Source organism: Perca flavescens, chromosome 10, assembly GCF_004354835.1.
Source record: "Perca flavescens isolate YP-PL-M2 chromosome 10, PFLA_1.0, whole genome shotgun sequence".
Taxonomy (NCBI): Eukaryota; Metazoa; Chordata; class Actinopteri; order Perciformes; family Percidae; genus Perca; species Perca flavescens.
The window spans coordinates 24,838,167-24,858,142 of NC_041340.1; the positions used below are offsets into that span (position 1 = coordinate 24,838,167).

Consider the following 19,976-nt stretch of genomic DNA (forward strand, 5'->3'; position numbering starts at 1 on the left):
TACCAATACCAATACCAGTAACTTTTTAGACTTTTGAACTGTAACTTTGGAAGAAACCCAATCACAGTGCTGAAGCCTCATATTAGCCTCAGCTAAACTCTCTGCATTGGGATCCCCAATCAATCCCATTGAAATTGCTGTAAGGGAGACCCCCTTAGTGGCCAGTATGTTTTAGGATTGTGAACATATTCTTTAAAAGCAGTGGTTCTCAAACTTTTTTAATAATGTACCCCCTTTGAATTTTTTATTTTTTTTAAGCCAAGTGCCTGACCAGCACGAAACCTTTTTGGTAGGAAAACAAGTCTACATAAAGAGGTACAACACAGTGTAGGCAGTGATAGATTTACTAAACAACAACCTTGTAACTGAAAAACATTTGAATCCTACATTTTAAGTGTTGAAAATCCATCACTTAATTCAATATTATAATATAATTATTTTAGGCAAAATTTGCATTTTGCAAAAGTCTCACGTACCCCCTGCAGTACTCCTAAGTACCCTTAGGGTTACGCGTAACCCCTATTTGACAAACACTGCTTTAAACATGCTGTATTGTTCAGGACAACATGGTGACTTTGTGACGTACCCCTGGACTCTGCTGCCCTCTGTAGGCTTTCTCCAAGACATCAGCAGAGGGAGAGAGGGAGGGAGGAAGAGTTGTACATGCAGTATGTGAAAATGTTGAGGAAGTAAGTAAGGTCGCATACGTAGCAGAGACCATCAGTCTATCAGCGTCTATCAGCATCCAGCTATGCAGCCACCACCCAGAAAGGTAAGGTCCTGTAGTCTTCATTAATAATAATGTACAGACTACTTTCATTTCATCCCATCCTCTTTAAAGTTAATACTTATTACAGTTACAATTTGAAGAGCACATCAATTAAAAATGCATTTTACATGCTTCCAAATAAGTGTGACATACAGCAGCTGAGATGGGTTTATAGTATGTACAAATATTTTGTTTTTGATAGTGGACGCATTTCCTGTGCACGCATCTGTCTGCAAGTATTGAAAATGTATTTTGGCCCATTGTGTGAATACATGTACTGTACATGCTCATTGAGTGTGTCTATTGAAAGGCATTTGAGACATTACATCCTGCACTCCAGTCACAGTTGGACATATTATTCCCTTTCAGAGCAAATTTATCTTGCAACCCAAAACTCATTTTACAAATTATGATTAGAAACATTAGTCATTTCCCGGCAGAGTCTATGACTTTGATGGAGAGTAAGCATATCAAAGTTGGTATTCCACTTGGTGGTTGTCAATCCCAGCAGTACTACATTAACTTTTAAAAACCTTTTACAGAAACCTGTCTTTTGGATAGGTTGTTTTTGGGGAAATATTATATCTAATAATGATTGATATTAACTTTCCAGGAATTAAGAATTGTGACTCTAAAACCAAATCTTTAAAATATCAACCGGATTAACAGCTAACACTGGGCAACAGAGTAATGTTTCTTTTTTTTATTTAAAATGCTAAAAACAAAGAAAACTGTAAATTACTATAGATGTGACATCACTTAGCTCTCTCTCTAGCTCGGTCTGTGGTGTGGGATGGTTCCAACATTTCCAGCTGTCATTGCAGCAACATCACAAGTGTAATCATACGGCCTGTGGGTGTAATCTATTACTTTCATGAAGGCTACTCTTCAGCCAGGTCATATAGTTCCCTGATGTTTGACACTGCTGGATGGGAAGTGGAACCATGCAGTCCATGTAGCAAACAGTTTGAACAGAGTTGACTTTTAAAGAGCCTAAAGTGAAGGAATCTTGTATTTCCTTTTAAACACCTCTCTGGTAAAATAAAAAGTGTGCTGTGGTCAGACATTATATGAAATTAAGTGGATGGGGTTATTGTGTGTTCTTAAATGTTGGCCCATTACAATGTTAAAAATGTGAAATAGTTAGCCCGCTAGCTAGCCAACTTGGTGCTTGCTAGTAATGAGCAGTATAAGGAGGAAGTTAGGTAACTTTAGGTAATGCCTATAACTGTGACTACATGAAAAGGAAGTACAGTCTGTCTCAGCCCTACTTAAACATGCGGACAGTAACATGTTCATGTGGAATATTTTCCAATGTCAACAGTTAGAAAGGATTGACAGTTCACTTTCTGATAATGATCTGCAACATTAATGCAAAAGAAAGACGGCTCAAATTGTCCTTTTAAAATATTAGCATGTCAAGGGATCATCCCAATGTCCCCAGACCACGGTCTGGGGACCTTGTCTCTTGATATAAACTAACATTGTCAGAGAGGGGCTATCTTCGCAGTTCAAAGTGCAAAAGAACAAAGGGAGATGGACGTTTCAGTCTGAACGGTAAACATCTGTTCAGCCACTGTGGAGATTTTAATGTCAAAAGTCAGGAAAACTGTGTTGCATGCAAATTTGAGGGTGCAAATTTATAGGAATATCACATCAGTAGGCTATAAGCTGTGGATGCTTTCCACATAATTACCCAGGGAAAACTTACTGAGAACATAAGGTCCCTTTAATGTGTCATGTTACTGTAAGTGGTTATTGTACAGAACATTCATACACTCATATGTCACCAGCCACACAATAACACTGTAACATGTAGAATATTACTTACAGTATATATATATATATATATATATATATATATATATATATATATATATATATATATATATATATATATATATATATATATAAACGTAAGTTAACTATTGCAATGATGATACATTGCAATAGTTAACTTACGTAGCTTTCGTAGAGGCACTGCCCAGCATTGTCCTATCTTCAAAATATCCTAACTCCTAACTCCTAACCACTCCCACAGGACTCTTCTGTGTGTTTCCTAGCTTCCTTGCTGACAAGTGTAACCTGGATGTGCAGCATGTTCTGTTACTATTTCTCGACCTGCTCTGACTTTTTCACCTAAGCTAGGCCCAGTCAATATCACAGTGTTGTGTGTGTGTGTGTGTGTGCAGGTAAAGGAGAGCCAGCAGGTGAAATTGGTGTTCTCAGAGCAGCTCAGCAGATTGCAGAGCAAGCAGCAGCAGGACACCGAGCTGCTGGAGGAGATCAGGTACAGACTGACTGTGACATGAAATCCTCCCGTTGGATTCAATGAGCCAGAGGGTGATGGGCACAGAGATCCATAGAGGAACGCATGTTAATTGACATGTCTGTTGATGCTGTGCTCTTGTGTGTTCCCCAAGGAGCTTCAGTAAGCATCGAGCAGCTATAGAGAAGGAGTACGGCCAGGTGAGTACACATCTGCTATTCTAGTCCACTAGCAGTGCTATTACTGGAACATTTCCTGTTTTTACTGGAAATGCTCATGATATATTGATTTGAGGTCTCATATCATTACCTGAGTGCTGTGATGTTGGTTGTTGCCTCTGTGGAGCAGCACACATGCTATGCCTCCCTAACTACATAGTTATCTGTATTTCTGTTGGGAAGGATTCGGTGGACCCAAGCGCAGAGCACTGACTCAGAGGAAGGTGAAGTTTAGGATAGACAGATAGACAGTTAAGGTCAGGATAGAAAACAACACGAGTAATATGCAAGAGGCCTGAAGCAGTAGTTTGGACAACTAAGTGGCAAGTAGTGGGAGCAATAGAGGTGATCAGCTGATGGATGGGATGGCACACACACACACACACACACACACACACACACACACACACACACACACACACAAAGGCACAAACACATTTGAAATGAAATCTCTAGATGTATCGTTCTCACTTTCTCAGGGGAAACTTTGGAGGAGAGACTTGTCTTTTTGCACCATGGTGGAGAATGTGTCACATGTGTGTGTGTGTGTGTGTGTGTGTGTGTGTGTGTGTGTGTGTGTGTGTGTGTGTGTGTGTGCTTGTTTGTGTGTGTGTGTGTGTGTGTGTGTGTGTGTTGTAAATGCATACTCAAAAATCCTTTTTACATTGACAAGTACCGGTAACAATCATTTCAGATTTAATTTGTGTTTGTTACAAGCAGTTGTTGGAGCCACAAGACAAAAAGGGAATCATTTGAAGGTCCAAGTCTACAGCCAGGCTATTAATGTTGACCAGTTGCTGGTGTATGGTAACATATTAAGGCCAATGTAATCATGACAACAGCACGTCAAAGAAGTGACAAACAATACTAATATCAAACTGAAAACAGCTTCATGCACGTTTAGAGACAAGGAGCACGCCTTGCTTTGGTGGATTTACAAAATAATGCAAGGCATTGTGGGTACTTCACATTATCATCACCTTTTAAGAAAAAGCCCAATGTGTATGACGTTTGTCGCAATAGTTACTGAAATGTGTGGAGGCAGATGATGCAATGTATTTACCAAGTAAAGCTGGTACACTGTGCGTTCCAGGCTCTGCAGAGGTTAGCTGTCCAGTACCAGAAAAGAGACTGGCAAAGAGGAAACACAGAGGCCATCACTTCTGGGTACACACACACACACACACACACACACACAAACACACACACACACACACACACTGTACATAGCCTTCTCATCAGCTGTCTTCACTTTTGACGATCATTATATTTTCCAAAACCAACGTAGACTGCTGTATCTGACTGCTCTGACATCATTTTACATCAGATTACATATTGTTTATGCAAATGAGGTGATACAGTAGCCTAATATACTAGGAGCCCAATACTGGGCTGTGTCTTAATGGAACATATTAGTATTATGTTGATTATGATCAGTTTGTCTTTCAGAGAGAAGTGTTAAAGGGAAATTTCACCGCTGGAAAGCTGAATATATCTTTAAATTGGGTCACTTATGTAGTAGAAATGTGAAAAGAAAATTGAAACTGGTGCCTTCTAGGCCGAGATAAGCCAGAAAATGTGTTTTTGGCTCATATGGATGAAAGACACCAAATCCCAGAATGCACTTGCTTTGCAGCTGTATGAGGCCACTCCCAAGCCACGCCTACCCTTTACAGACAGACAGTGAGACGATCAACTCAACAAGTGTGTTTTATTGTCATTTCAACCATATACACGTAAAAAGGTTTCACCGTGGCTCAAGTGGTGTTACACATTTAAAACATATACTTTTTTGCCACAGCTGATACATTATCAGCACTTCTTTCAGCGGATTGATTGATAGCTCCAAAGTGAACAGAACTGTGTCCATGGCAACGCTCTGCTATGCATGGCAACGGTGTGTTATCCTTAGCAGCGGTCTGTTATCAAGAAATAACAGACCGCATTCTACATTAGAATTCAACCAAGCCATGTAATAAAAGAAGGCTAACTCATAGCTAATAGCATTAGCTCTTGGTGGGCTGTGGTATAAACATCAAGTATAAACACAGCCGTACATTTGCGTGGGATGTAGCTAGAATTGTCGGCATTTTACAGTCACAAACTCCACCAGCAGTTAGTAGTTAGTTGGATAAAAATCACCCCATTTCTGCAACAGGCAGTCCGGGGTAACACAGCCCACCTCCACTAGTAGTCTTACCCGGTGACAGAGCAGCAGGCTGGATTGTCCACAGCAATATTTCCACAACAACAAAAACACAGCACAGCAGTCTCTGAACTCACGTTTGGAGTTTCGTTGAAGTTGGATGTAGTCCAGTTTGTTTAATGAGCGGACACTTGCAAGCAGGATTGGTGAACAGATGGCCGGCTAGCGTTAGCTTTCCACCGGCACACTCGCTGATGAGGTCTCTTTACCGGCCAGAGGCATTGAGGCACCACCGCTGGTCTCCGTGCAGGCGAAGCTCGCGTATTGTGTGGAGTATTGCGTCTGTAATAAAGTGTCCTGCATATTCTTCGATGTGTACCAATGTATCCCGGTGGTACACGTGTGTGGTAGTTTGAATGCACATAATTGTTGTTCTGAAATTTCCGTCGGGATGAACAGTTTCTGCTCCTGCTGAGAAGCTAAGCGAGGATTCAAGATGGCTGACACTCGTTTTTTCCTCGGCAATCTCCGGAAAAAGCCGACAGTCCAACCACCTTTGGGCTATGCGGAAGTGGCTCCTAATACCGGCTGTAGTCTTTTGCCTCTGAGCAAAAATGCCTCAGATGACGCAAAAATCGTCATTTTGCGTCATCTGAGGTTTTTTTCCAGACCCAAAATACAGAGATCTCCCCTCTCAGGGGGACATGAGGGAGGGAAGCATGGTCATTCAAAAATACGACCAGGTTTCTACTGATACAAAGCTTAATGCTAATCAGTGAAGTTTCCCTTTAAGTCAGTCCATTGGTATGTGTGTGTGTGTGTGTGTGTGTGTGTGTGTGTTTTCAGGAGTGTGTTTGGTGTGTGGCGGTCAGTGGTGGACGCCACAGCTCAGTCTGCCGCATCACGACTAGCTGCCTCGGATGAATACCGCCGACTGATTGGACAAGTCTCCAGAAGTCTTCGCAACGCAAAGGACATCCGAGCTAAGAGAGTGAGACAGCTGCACACAGTTTACACACACACAGTGCTCCCATACTTAAAGATATGTGTTTATGTGTGCGTGTGCATGTATGTGTGTGTGCGTGTGTTTGTGCGTGTGTGTGTTAGGGCCTGGAGCGACTCCAGAGGGTACAGGGGGAAGTGGTGGATGCTCTGCGGGAGCTGCAAACGACCAAGAAGAGCTACCACCAACTCAGTCACATCGCCAGTGTTGCCAGAGAGAAGGCTGCTGATGCACAGACCAGGTTGCTGTGTGTGACACAAACACAACAGATAGACACAAATGGTGATGTTGACCCATGAAAAAGATCAGCGACCTCATTTAGGAAGAGGCACATCCATTTTTTACATACATGCACTGTGATGTGTTGTCAAATAATGAAGACCTGCAAGTATTGTTATTAAAACATCAGCATAGTCCCTGGTGTGCAACATTGACAGATAAATAGTTAAATGTTATCTCAGGCAAACATTAATTTCAATATGTATATAATATGTTATCATTATGTTTTAACCGTGTCTTCCAGAGCCAGAAAGAGTGAACATGGGATTTTCCACTTTAAGACAGGTTTACATAAAATGGCCGCTAAGGTATGAATCTGAAATGAACTGTTATAATAGATTGTATATGTAGCTCCTACACAACAGACCAAATTAAGACATTCATGTTGTCCTGTTTGTCCCCTTGATCCAATGTTTGAGTATTTCCACCTTCATGTGAAATGGAAGTTACAGTAATAACCTTCTGGCTCACATGATGTGAACTCAACATATATTTGGCTGGCCTCTAGGCAGGGTGGGGCACTGCCTATTGTAGGTTTGGCCAATCAAACCACTTTCAGCTGAGCCTTGTGGTCCCGTTCGGTGCAATTGTCATAAGGCAGTTATGTTCCCCATCAGGACCATCTCAGTGATAGAGGAGTAGAAAGTGCTTGGTATTTGATTGCTAGAGTTTCCCCGGGCGTCTGAGGTCAAACTGTCTCTGGAGCCTGCCGAAATGTGACTGCCCCCCCCCGCCCCAATTTAAGAATCACCCAATTTGCTATACTTGCATGGTATGGGGTCTACTAAAAGTCCTGAAAAGTTTGTCTTTGTCAGCCTTTGCAATCCTGAGTTAGGGGGGCACAGTCCGTTTTGGGCATGGGTTCATGGAGCCTGCCAAAATGTGACTGCCCCCTGCTAACTCAGGACAGCAAAGTCTGACAATCACCCAATTTGCTAGACTTGTATGGTATGAGGTCTACTAAAAGTCCTGAAAAGTTTGTCTTTGTCAGCCTTTGCAATCCTGAGTTAGGGGGGTGCAGTCTTGTTTTGGCATGGGTTCATGCCACGGCCGAATGAAGCACGTCTCCTTCTGATCTACTGATCAGCGGTGTGCTGAAGGTGTTCCTGCAGAACGGGTGCCGTGATGCCGTCAGCCAACACCGAGCACACCAAGAGGAAGACGGTGAGCGCCATGCACGTGCTGTACGCTCTGAAGAGGCTTCGCGGGTTAAACCTGATCCTGAATCACAAATAGAAGAGCCACACACTTCATCTATAGAGAGACTTCCCGTCCTGAGAAGCAGGCTTTATTACTTACTGTACATTTGAACTAAGTCAGTGATCATTAAAAAGCAGCTCAATATCCCAAAAGGTAAGAAACAAAGCTCCTTGAGGAGACATGGATAAAGAAAAGGCTCTTTTGAATGGATGGTAAAGCCCTTCCAGATAATTCTCTCCACAAGACTAAAGTTATCTGCATGTACTGTCCATGTGAACTGAGTTACCCCCGGAGTTAGTCCAGTCTCAGACATTACTGGAGCTTTAAAAAATTGAAAAGTATTCCTTTTAAAACATGCATTTAGAACAGATAAAAAAATAAATAAAAATTGCAATTAGTTTGTGATTAATCGTGAGTTATCTATGGAGAATCATGCAATTAATCATGATTAAATATTTTAATCAATTGACAGCCCTAATAATTGTGTGTGTGTGTGTGTGTGTGTGTGTGTGTGTGTGTGTGTGTATGTGTGTGTGTGCAGCTCAGCGCCAGGTTAAAAGAGTGTGATGACCGTTTGACTGAAGTTCGTAATGAGTATCTGCTGACGTTATCAGCAGTCAATGGCCATCAACAACACTACTACACTAATGACTTACCACATATTATGGAGGTAAACACACACACACACAAACACACACACTCTGAAAAATACAAATGAGAAAGGAGAAGAAAAGGACGCTAAAAACAGAGTTGTGTTTGAGTTGTGTATCTGATAAAACACTGATCACATCCTTTCTGACATGTTGCAGACTCGGTCTGTTGGTGTCTGGGCTCTTTTGTGTCAATGCCAGTATTTCAACTGATGGTAATCTGTCATTGTTTGGTTAGTTCACAGAGTATGGTGTTGTGTCTCCCTGTATTTTCTATAGTGTTTTTTTTATTGTCTGGGTATTGACTGGGTATCCATTTCAGCCAGGATTCCCTCAAATATGATGGCTAATAAAAAGTTACATAAAACATGTACTGCACACTGCAAGTCGAGTGAATCAAGACCAGTCAGTTTAACATCAAGAAGAAAGAGATGATGACAGAAATTGGATGAATGAGGGAGAGTAGGCTGTGCACTGTGCAGAGCAAAGTCAACAGACCGAGTCTGCGACACGTCAGAAAGGATGTGGTCAGTGTTGAATCAGATAACTCAAACGGCTTTTCGCTTCCTTTTCTTTCTTTGGTTTGATTAAATGCAAATGTGTCAGAGTTTGCATTACTAAAGTACACTTAATGGATAGAAGCTGGAGTGTTACAAATGGTGATTAAGCAATTTAAAATAATAAAAACTGTATTTCTCCTATCAGCAAATGGATGGTGATGTTTACGATGATTTGAGAAGCCATTTCACCCTGCTGTGTGGGACAGAGATGGATACCTGTCTCACCACACACACACAGTACAGCGTGATATGGAAGAGTGTTGCTAAGGTATGTGCAAACAGGTTTTGTATATAATACAGTCTTCCTCTCATATCGGAGTTATGCTAACAACCCCAGTTTAAATAACCAAACAGCTGACAGCCGATTCAAAGCTATTAGAATGTGTTTGAATATCTATCCAAACCTTGTTGTGACTGTCTGACTTTTACCCTACAGTGGCTCCTGAGAAACCAGACATAAAACATTTCTCACCTTGTCTCTTGGAAAAGATGGGGGTGGGAGGGGGGTGGCGCAGAGGGGTAGCAGGGAGGCTCCAGAAGACAGAAAGCATGAATGTGGAAGAGGTGGAAATGAAGACATTAAACATGGGAGAAAATGTCAACTAAGACCATGTTTGAAAGTAAGGAAAAATAGAAATGCGATAGTTGGAAGAAAGCGGAGGCATTTGTTGTGACTGTTCAGAGGGGCAAATCAGGAGGCTTACTGCCACAACGGTTTACAAGGAACAGAGGTTTACAGAAGGAAATTCTACACATACACAAAATGTCTGAACTGATGTAGCAACTGAGTGTCAAGTTGTTCCCTTCGAAATGTGAGTGGGAAGAAAGCATTTTAACACATATGTTCTTCATTTTTGTGATGTTTGGGTGGCACAGATGAAAAAAATGGGATTTTGTTCACCTGCAACTTTTTTGGTAATTGTATTGCTCAAAAGATATCCACCCACACCCTAGTGAAACTCCAGTTTGGCTTGAAACCACTCCTGGAGACGGGCTGTTACCCACAAACCTTTCCTATTTTCAGAACGCACGTTTCCAATCCTCTCTGACAAATTCTGGATGTTAGGGAGAGGAGGAATTGTTTGTTTTGTTTGTTTGTCCCCGGTTAACATTGATTGGCTGCTGTTCTGTCAGGTGACCAGAGAGAGAAATGCTCTGCAGTTTCTTCAAGAATCTGTCTCCTTCAGCAAACCCCCGAAATTCTCCTTCCAGGCGGCTCCACGTGACAAGGTGTTTGCATCTGTCTGTGTGTGTGTGTGTGTGTGTGTGTGTGTGTGTGTGTGGCAGTGTGTGTGACAGTCATCCAGCCTAAAATTACTTAGAAATGCTATTTTACCTGTCAGCAACAAAAACTAACCCTTAAGTCAAAACAATAAATGAGCATGGTGCTTGTGTGACATAATAATAATAATAATAATAATAATAATAATAATAATAATAATAATAATAATAATAATAATAATAATAATATTTGTACTAAGACCTTATAATATAATACAGTCCAGTCTAACAACACCTGTGCCATTAACACTAAAAGTGCTGTTGTATTGAGTTCCATTCTGCTGATGAATGAAGAATGGAGGGATGTTTGTTGCTCTGTTGCGCAGGTGTCTGCTCTACAGGAGGTGTGTGCTTCAGAAGCAGAGGGCTGTCTGGTCAAGGAGGCCAAGAAATGGGCTACAAAAGCTGCTAAAGACTACAAGATCATCACCCATGGAGAGAGGGTGAGACTTTGTTTTCACAGTTGGAAGGCCAAGGTACTCCTGAGCTCATGAATACTTGTTGCAGTGGCCCTCAGCTCTTCTGTTGTTCAGAAGTTTCTCTTCTCGACATACAATCATTTCTGGGACAGGATGCATACAAAAAAAAGGAAATACAGACATACAGCTTTCTAAGAAATAATATTATTGTTATTACTGGATGTACCGTATGTACTTTGGACTGGCCATAAAAAGGGGAATGTGTTGTTTAACTATGTATATGTTTGTTTGTCAGGCTCTACAGACGTTAGAGAGTCGGTTGAAGCTCTTATCAGGGGAGACGGGGCTCAGTGTGGAGCAGAAGATAGCAGAGGTGCACGACACTGTCAGGAAAGCCAAGGTACTTATTTTATGCACATTAGCCCCATTAGCCACTACTTCTTCCTAACTCTTCCTGTTGCCATTCTGCTCTCAGCTGTCAAATCATATATTACCTCTTTTGTGAACCTAAAGACTTTGGTAAACTCATTTCAGGACTGAAACAATTCGTACAATACATCTTAAGTTAAGGTTTTTTTCAAAAGAGATTTGAGGAATTTCAAAAAGCCAACTTCAACTTTTCAGCTTTAGCGCCAAATTATCTCTTTACACATTGCTCTAGAAACAATCTCACTATAGAGAAAGCTGAGTTTGTTCTGAACATTTTGATATGTTTGGGGATCAGTTGTATGCAAATACCCTAAAAAGGAAAATTTAAGATGTGTGAAGATGCCCTTAGACCTCAGAGGGTTAACGTTTAGAAGAAAGCACATAACCTCATAAAGCACACAACACAGAATCAACAAAAAACATTATTAATGAGCTGAATTGAATAGCTGAAGACAATTCTTACTAAATAAATGACAAGGGCAAATATTCAACATGTTGAAATTGAAAACCCTACAAAGCGAAAGTTGTTTAAATCCTATCAATGCAATTAACAATGTTGTTTTGAAGACTAGTAATTATAACCATATAAGAAAGTGACTTAGTAATAATAATAATAATAATAATAAGTCAGTAGGCGATGTGTTGATTTTTAACAAGGCGAACAGACTCGGTTGGTTTGGTTCACCCGCGACCTATGAATGACTCTTAAAGTCATGACTCATGAACAACCCCCAGCTATGATGTTAGAGACAGAGCATGTTATAGATCCAGGACAAAACTGACAGAAGGGCGGGACAATTACAAATCCACCTGCTACTTCAGCACCATGGACAGCGCCACAGATTTATCAATACGCAGTGAAGCTGCTGAAGATTCAGAGCCGTGGTCTTAAAAACATTGCGTGAGAGTAGCCAGTTAAAGGCTAATGGAATATGTATTAAGTATTTGTGGCCCTTCTTCAGGCACTAAATGGTCACATTGCATTTTTGTGGTTGTAATGTAGAAAAACAGCAGCACCAATAAAATTAGCAGTTTCAGGCTCATACAATTCATATTTAAAGGGTTCTTTTATGGAGGTGCAAAATATACAAGAAGGAAATAAAAATTATAGTAATAGCTGCTTATCACTGATGACTGACCCCTGCCGCAGCAGAAACTGAACACACAGCAGATGAATAGATGTTAATAAGGTTGAAGGGAGTTGCCCAAGCATTACCACAGCCATGGATGCCCCAATCAAGTGTATTTGGGTCCCAATTCTGATTTGAGTCCTCTAATATTTGGTATCTGTCGACACTGAGACCGATGGGATATTTATATTTACTTAAATGTTGACTAAATATGTATTGGACACATAGAAATACCAGCTGCACCTACTAAATCTGACATAGCTTTTTCTTTGTGAGCTACTTGCTCCAAATACTGACGCTTCTGATTCAAAATATTCACTTTATATGCTTCATCTGATGTGAATGAAAATTAACTAGTACAAACTAGCTTCGATGACTGAAGACAACATGACCTGCCCCCAAAGAGACATCGCTAATCAACTTGCTGGAGTCAATACTTTAGGGTAGATCACACTTTGTGACAGTTATGGGTGATGTTGAAACATTTCTAAATGCATTTCCCACCTTTAGGAAACCACTGCAGCTCCTAATTGCAGTTATAGTTTTAGCTTTGTTCTCATATTTGTACAACTGGAGCACTGGATCCCATCCAAACTTTCATTTGTAAAAAGTGTGTGTGTGTGTGTGTGTGTGTGTGTGTGTGTGTGTGTGTGTGTGTGTGTGTGTGTGTGTGTGTGTGTGTGTGTGTGTGTGTGTGTGTGTGTGTGTGTCTCAGCTCAGCAGGGTCAAGGCAGAAGCCCGTCTGGCTCTGTTGTCGGACAGTGTCACAGGAATTGAACTGTGGCTTCACAATGCCATGGACCAGGCAGAGGAGGAGCTGGAGAGAGAGAGACGCCTCAGTGAACAGAGGAAGTCTACTGAGGACTATTCGGTATGTACACACATATAATCAATCAGACACGTGTGTCTGATTGATGTACAGTGTGTGTGTGTGTGTGTGTGTGTGTGTGTGTGTGTGTGTGTGTGTGTGTGTGTGTGTGTGTGTGTGTGTGTGTGTGTGTGTGTTTATGGTGATGAAAGAACATGTCAGCCAGTGCAGCAGTGTGGTGTGTGTGATATAGCAGGCTGTGATACAAACACTATACTTTGTATAGTTTTTAATTTTATACAAATCAGAACTGTCACGAACTGGTCCGGTCTGAAAACACATACAAGTCATGGAGAGATGAAAACATGACATTCTAACATTCCATTGCCCAGTGAGGTGGACTGATGGCCTCAAATTAAAAGAAGAACAAAGATGGTAACATTTGGAAGATGAATTTTATTGAGAATAATGTCACACTGATGTTAGTCTCTCATGTCCAGCTCAATCTCCACAGCACTGTGGAGTAAGGTCTGACCACACCACAGATGCTTTCTGGGATAGGAGAAAAAAAAAAGCTCTGGGTTGTTTGCATTTCTTTAAACCAATCACAATCGTCTTGGGCGGTGTTAAGCTCCGGACGCAGCGACTGTGGCTCTGCTAAATAGTCTCAGGAAGGAACTTGTTTTGGTGGAACATTTGCACCCCGCAAAAATATAACGGCACATACAATATTAAATTAAGTTTAACACTGTTGACACAATACAGTAACTTGAGCTATTTACTGTAAGTTAGCTGGATACATGGCTAAACCTCATTGGCTCTTACCAGTGTATCTCCGTGTGTACTTTGTCCACAGCAATCCCACCAATCGGTACCAAAACGTCCCAGTTAGAGAGGAAATGCCCTAAACACATTCTTTGTAAATCTTTACAATCATTCCCTGAGAGAACCAAGCAGGCCTGCCTTGTTGCACCGTCCAAATTTTCTTCAAAACTTTTTTCAGCATGTAGCTCGCTAGCTCGAAGTTTGTTGTTTTTCACCGAAGAGAACAGAGTTTGAGAATGGAAACACACAGAGCGTGGCAGATGTCAGGCTTCCTTGATCCAGACTACACTGATGTGTTTATTGTGTGTTTTTGTTTCAGGAGGATGAGTTTGAGCTGACTGACTTTGAGGAATACGATGATGAGAACGGAGACATCTTTGCAGATCCAGTGTCAGCATCTGGAGTGTGTATTTACCCTGCAGCCTGCAGAGTTATCTATAGCTTTCAGGTAGAGATCACAGAAATGTACACTTGCACAGTTTAGAGGTGGTTTTGATTTTTTTCATCTACAAAAGTGTTACAGCAAACCTTCAGCTGGCGTCAGGTAGAGCGGTCCAGAAGGAGCTCAGACCTCCAAGTCAGGAGATAAGCTGAGGGAGTCAACGAGTTCTAGGAAAGGGTTCCGCGTCTTTAGAACTGTCAAGATAGAGCCTTTCAAAGAAGATCTAAGCTTCTCCAGCTTCAAATTGTCGAGCACCTCTTTACTCCAACGGTCGTGTGTAGGGGGGGCGGGAAAGCTTCCAATTGAGCAGCACCAGTCTCCGAGCTAGCATAGATGTAAATGCCAGGGCCCGCCTCAGTCCAACAGGGAGGCCAGCATCAGGGGAAATGCCAAAAATGGCTGATAAAGGGTTAGGGGGGACAGTGTGCCAATGGTGTCAAAAAAGCTCATCCAAAAAGTTGTTAGTTTGTGGCAAGACCAGAACATATGGGTATGGTTGGCAGGAGACACATGTTGCACCTGTTACAGGCAGACTTTATGAAGGACCTTGCATTGGATTAGGCCATGACGAGCATATATGGAGGATGAGTGAACCATAGCCACAGCAAACCTTCTTTATACTTGTAGTCAGGGCTTCACATAAGATAAGATATAAAATATTGTATGTATTGTCTGTCACAAAGAACAGAAAGTTTCCTGTCACAAGGCTTCACATCAAACAATGCACAAATGTTTTCATATGGTCTAAGACAGTCCAGAAATATTAAAAAACATGAACATCTCTCTCCCAAATCCAAAAACTACAGTGTTAAACTCAAATTCACAATATATGTGTGGTATAAAGCGATAGTGTTAAAAGCTGTGAGCAAAGCAACGGGGCCGTGCGCCAGAGAGACACCGGGCAGCCAGAGAGACACCGGGCAGCCAGAGGCGCGCGGTCAGAAAGTGTGTGAACTTATGTTGAAAGTGTGTGAGCAGTTGCGAATAAATCCTGTTGTTGGTGAACAGTCTGTGTTGGCTGTGGTTTGTGCTGAGGGTGACCCACGGTGGCAGCCACACCTGCTACATTCACACTTCACACAAGTTTAAGACTTACTCCTCTGTTTCTGGCCCTGAGAGAGAGCAGCTCATGTTCAAAAATACTGACCGATGGAACTTTCCTTAGGCCATTAAACATATTTGTATTCCTAACTTAGGTGGTGTTCTTTAAAACACATTTCATACTTCCTCCATGCTTTTTAAATAAACAAAGCCACACACTTCTCAAATATGTCAACATGACAACTTGACACCTCTCTAATGTGGTCATGACAATTTGGGGAAGTGAAGTGACAGCCCAGAAAATTTTGAGAAACGCTGTGTTACACATACCAACAACGTGGAAGAGGAAGAAGTCAAAATCAGCATCTGCCAGTTTTAAATGCTGCTTGCTAGTTTGATCTGTTTAAATAAATATCTGGATAACTAGAAAAAGTATATCTGATCAAGAATGTAGAAGGCCATGCTTGTCCTACTCAGACTTTTTGATCTAAAATCTGTGGAACCTGTTGGTTAATTCCGAAAAGATTCAGAATGTTGTGTTTTGAGAAAATCTTGAAAGAAAACTACAAATGTGACTGCAAATGTACTCAACAAAGACAATGGACAGTGTTATATCATTTGTATATAGTACTGCCGTTGGATAATGTTCATGATGACAAAAGCATGTTACTTCCTGTAGGCTAGCCAGTCAGATGAGCTGTCAATCATGGAAGGGGAGGAGCTTCAAGTGATTGAGGATGGAGACATGGAGGACTGGCTGAAGGTACCGTCTGGTTACATTGTAACCTTAGTTCTATCTATCCCTCCACTGGTAATTACTGCATACAAACGGGGAATGATCCCCCTACAGCCAGGGTACGTGGGTACTTCTTTAAGACACACCAGCTGCCCCAGCCATGCCCTACTTATTACATTTTATTATTTTTATACTTTACATCTGCAAATAGAATCTTATTTCCTGGGGGGAGACCTTCACCCATTGGTGATATACCACAAGGCAGGACCTTCTGACACTCAAAATATTGTACATTCAATTTTATTTTGTTTAAAGTGTCAGATCATAACAGAAGTTATCACAGGACACTTTACAGATAGAGTAGGTAATCTATAATAGGCCTATATATATTTTGCCCTTGAAGGCAAACCTAAGGATAGGCCGGTGCAGAGAACCACACATGATCATTCCCCAGACATATGGAATATGTAACAGAGTGGAGAGAAAGTCCTAATCCTTAAACATATCAGGACATTGTGCCTTTATGTGAATAATGTGTGAAAGAGTTGATAATCCTTGATTTAATATGTATATACCGTGCAGTGTCTTATGTGTATCTCTATATGTCTCTCTCCAGGTGTGTAACTCGTGTGGTCAGGTGGGGTATGTTCCTGAGCGTTATGTGCAGTTCCTGTGTCTACCAGCAGAGGATGCCACTCAGCTCGATTCTTCTTCCAGCTCCCCCTTATCTACTGGCAATAAAGAGAGGGCAGGGAGCAGAGGTCAGTCGTGTGTGTGTGTGTGTGTGTGTGTGTGTGTGTGTGTGTGTGTGTGTGTGTGTGTGTGTGTGTGTGTGTGTGTGTTATTTACAGTGCCGTAAGTAACACACAGGCACATAGGTGCTCAAACGTCTCCCCGGTTAGGAATGACAACTTGTAGAAAGCTACTGGTTGCATGGCAACGTTTATGTTGTATCATCAATGCTAGTGCTGTTATGTAAAGTTAGTGATTTGAAATGAGTTTTATGTGTGCATTTTTCTATATTTCTTAATCGTACGCTGACTCCCTAAATTGGCACTCAGTCATAAAAGCTTTGAGAACTGCTGATGTAATGTGTCTGCAAAATGATTTGTAATAGGATGATGTCATGTTAGTGTGTGTGAGTGTGTGTGTGTGTGTGTGTGTGTGTGTGTGTGTTTGTTAACAATGTACCTGTGTCCCTGTGAACCCTGTGTCAGGTGTAGCCAGAGCTCTGTATTCCTACCAGGCCCAGAGTGCAGAAGAGCTTTCCTTCCAGGAGGGGGCACTGATTCAGTTGATCCGCCGTCGACACGCAGAGGTGTGTGTTATCTGCACCAACATAGGGACTGAAGCCTCAGAGACATGTGCTCTTCTGATACCTACATTTAGAGGACACACCAAATCTTTGCAGACAGTCCATGGTGCACCGGTAAATTGTACAGTCGTAAAATAACTTATCAAGCTACAGTGAACTGTCAGGTTCAGCTGTCAGGGTTAGGGGGAGCCGAAGTACGCTGATGATCTCAGTCGAGGGGTCTACTACTTACTAGGGGTGTAAATCTTCACTGTGCTCACGATTTCATTCGATTACGAATATCCTGTCAACGATTAGATCCGATTCAATATCACGATGCATCACGATGTGTCACCTCCTCAATATTATTAGGGGTCCAAGCCCGAGGGGGCGCATACAAAAAACTACAGCTCTCATTAAAATATACAATCGCAGCAGTGCAGCTACTTATGTCATCGTAACATGATTTTGTCCATATCCAGAAAACGCCCCAGTAATTATTTCAAATTTTTAGTTGTTATCTCTGCTTAAAACGTCTCCATTGTTTAGTCCTTTCTGTCCTGCTGTTATTACAGACTTGCCTGATACAGGATTCGCCCATGGACTTGTAACGTTTTACCCACGATGGTCTAGGGTTTATGGGAAATGCTGTTTATGTTGTTGGTAGAGCCCGCAAAAAATGACCTTACTTATCTTCACATACAGTATGAGGTGAGCCACCTCTCATGCTGTTGAGAAAAGTCGTGTTCCAAGGCTGGATTTTTAGTTATTACTGGAAATGAATGTCATCATGTGACAGAAGTATTACAACAGGGTCAATTCAAATCAGTAATGAAGGCCATGAGATGTGGATGAAAGCTCTTAAAAAAGTTAGCAAGTGATTAGATTATTTTGTGGAAGGAAGAGATGGATTCATGAGGCAGTGCTGGGATTGGTCATAAGTCAAACCTTTTATCTCTATCTCACTGTGTGTTTCAGGTGGATGATGGGTTTTGGGAGGGAGAGCTGAATGGACGGATCGGTGTCTTCCCCTCGTTGGTGGTAGAGCTCGTCCATGATGAAGGGGAGGAGGAGGAGGAGAAGGAGGTGACCTTGTGTTCTTTGTCAGATTTGCTTTCATATATAAATCCTGTAAATCATGACTTTTTTAAAAGCTTTATCCCTCTGTTATTTTTTTTATTTCTAATTGACTTTGTTCCCCTCTGGTATTTATATTTCCCCAGCTTCTCCCCATCCCAACCATGCCTCCCTTCTCTCCCTCCAGCCCAATCCCTTCCAACTCTGGCTGTAGTTCAGCACTCAGTGCTACCCCCTCCAGTGGTGTGGATGACAGACAGCAGCTCTTTCCTCCGAGGCTCGCAGACAACACAATAGGTGAGTGATGTCAAACTTTACCCTAGCTGGAGCAGAGGTTTTGTCTGCTCATAGAATAATTAGTTAGAATAGTCTAATGTCAGTGTGTTGAGATGGTAATGGTTGTCAGTGTGTGTGTGTGTGTGTGTGTGTGTGTGTGTGTGTGTGTGTGTGTGTTGTCCCATCAGAGACTGCAGGCAGCAGCCACAATTCTCCAGACTTCTCCAGCAGCCGACTAAGACCAGTATGTGCCCTAAAACAAAGATTGTTGTCTGTATTTATGAAGTTTTGGCATAACAGCATGCCCTCGAACAAACTGGACAGAAATTATGTTTGAGGGATCCAGTGATAATCGCCACATCTTTGTTGTCCCTCTGTCCTGATCTAGTGTCGAGCGCCTCCTCCTCCTCCTCCAACACAGAAGCCTTCCCCTCAGCCTTGAGACAAAGTCTGGACTCACCGCCAATGCTCACAACAATACACCATGTGGAAGAATGTGTTAGAGTTTCCCATTGGTCAATGTAGACGTAAGGTGATTTGAACTTACAGCAGAGAGTATAATTAAGCAATATCACACGAGGGATGCGTTACCGCAGGCCAGCTACTTAGTTTCATGTACATGTATTTCTATGTATCATGTACATGTATTTCTATGTATCATGTACATGTTTTTCTATGTATCATGTACATGTACCTCTAGGTATCATGAACTTGATCTCTAGGTATCATGTACATGTATCTCTATGTTTTATGTATCTGTGTGTGTTATGTACATGTATCTGTATGCAGGGTCCAAAATTAGCACCATCTACCAGCCAATTGCTGGCAAAAAATGCATGTGGCGGGTAGATTTGCTTCACTCACCAGCCAAAAAAACAATGGCAACCTATTGAGTGGCTGGTAAAATTTTAACATTCACTTTCCATTTGGCTAGTTAATTTTGGACCCTGTCTGTATGTATCATGTACATGGATCTCTATGTATTCTGTATCTGTATGTTTAATGTACATGTAGCTGTTGTTTCCATTTGTTGATTCTGACCAGTTAACAGCTGATCACACAGTAACAAAACGTTGCTCCATCGTTTCCTGCTCTCCAGACTGTATTCACCCCGCTCTTTACAG

The 19,976-nt window shown here is 41.7% G+C and overlaps 1 protein-coding gene across 2 annotated transcripts; it reads left to right on the forward strand.

The window, feature by feature from the left end:
• The first annotated feature begins 702 nt into the window (after positions 1–702).
• On the forward strand, positions 703–19,646 carry LOC114563008 (F-BAR and double SH3 domains protein 1). 2 transcript variants are annotated; one of them, XM_028589756.1, is made up of 21 exons: positions 703–772; positions 2,962–3,059; positions 3,193–3,238; positions 4,350–4,423; positions 6,249–6,393; positions 6,510–6,646; positions 6,929–6,992; positions 8,426–8,554; positions 9,240–9,362; positions 10,229–10,324; positions 10,702–10,818; positions 11,090–11,194; positions 13,069–13,224; positions 14,306–14,434; positions 16,149–16,232; positions 16,822–16,966; positions 17,423–17,523; positions 18,478–18,585; positions 18,723–18,873; positions 19,041–19,096; positions 19,241–19,646. In XM_028589756.1, the coding sequence occupies exons 1-21, from the start codon at positions 752–754 to the stop codon at positions 19,292–19,294; spliced, it is 2,139 nt and encodes a 712-aa protein (XP_028445557.1). In that variant the 5' UTR covers positions 703–751; the 3' UTR covers positions 19,295–19,646. The 2 variants fall into 2 exon arrangements, with proteins under 2 accessions (XP_028445557.1, XP_028445558.1); XM_028589757.1 differs by lacking the exons at positions 19,041–19,096; positions 19,241–19,646 and having other exon boundaries at positions 18,764–18,867.
• Positions 19,647–19,976: the final 330 nt, after the last annotated feature.

Coding starts and splice junctions, on each gene's coding strand:
- LOC114563008 (XM_028589756.1), top strand. CDS start 752: ATGCAGCCACCACCCAGAAAG. Junction 8,555..9,239: donor ACTTACCACATATTATGGAG/GTAAACACACAC, acceptor TTCTCCTATCAG/CAAATGGATGGTGATGTTTA. Junction 19,097..19,240: donor CCAGCAGCCGACTAAGACCA/GTATGTGCCCTA, acceptor GTCCTGATCTAG/TGTCGAGCGCCTCCTCCTCC.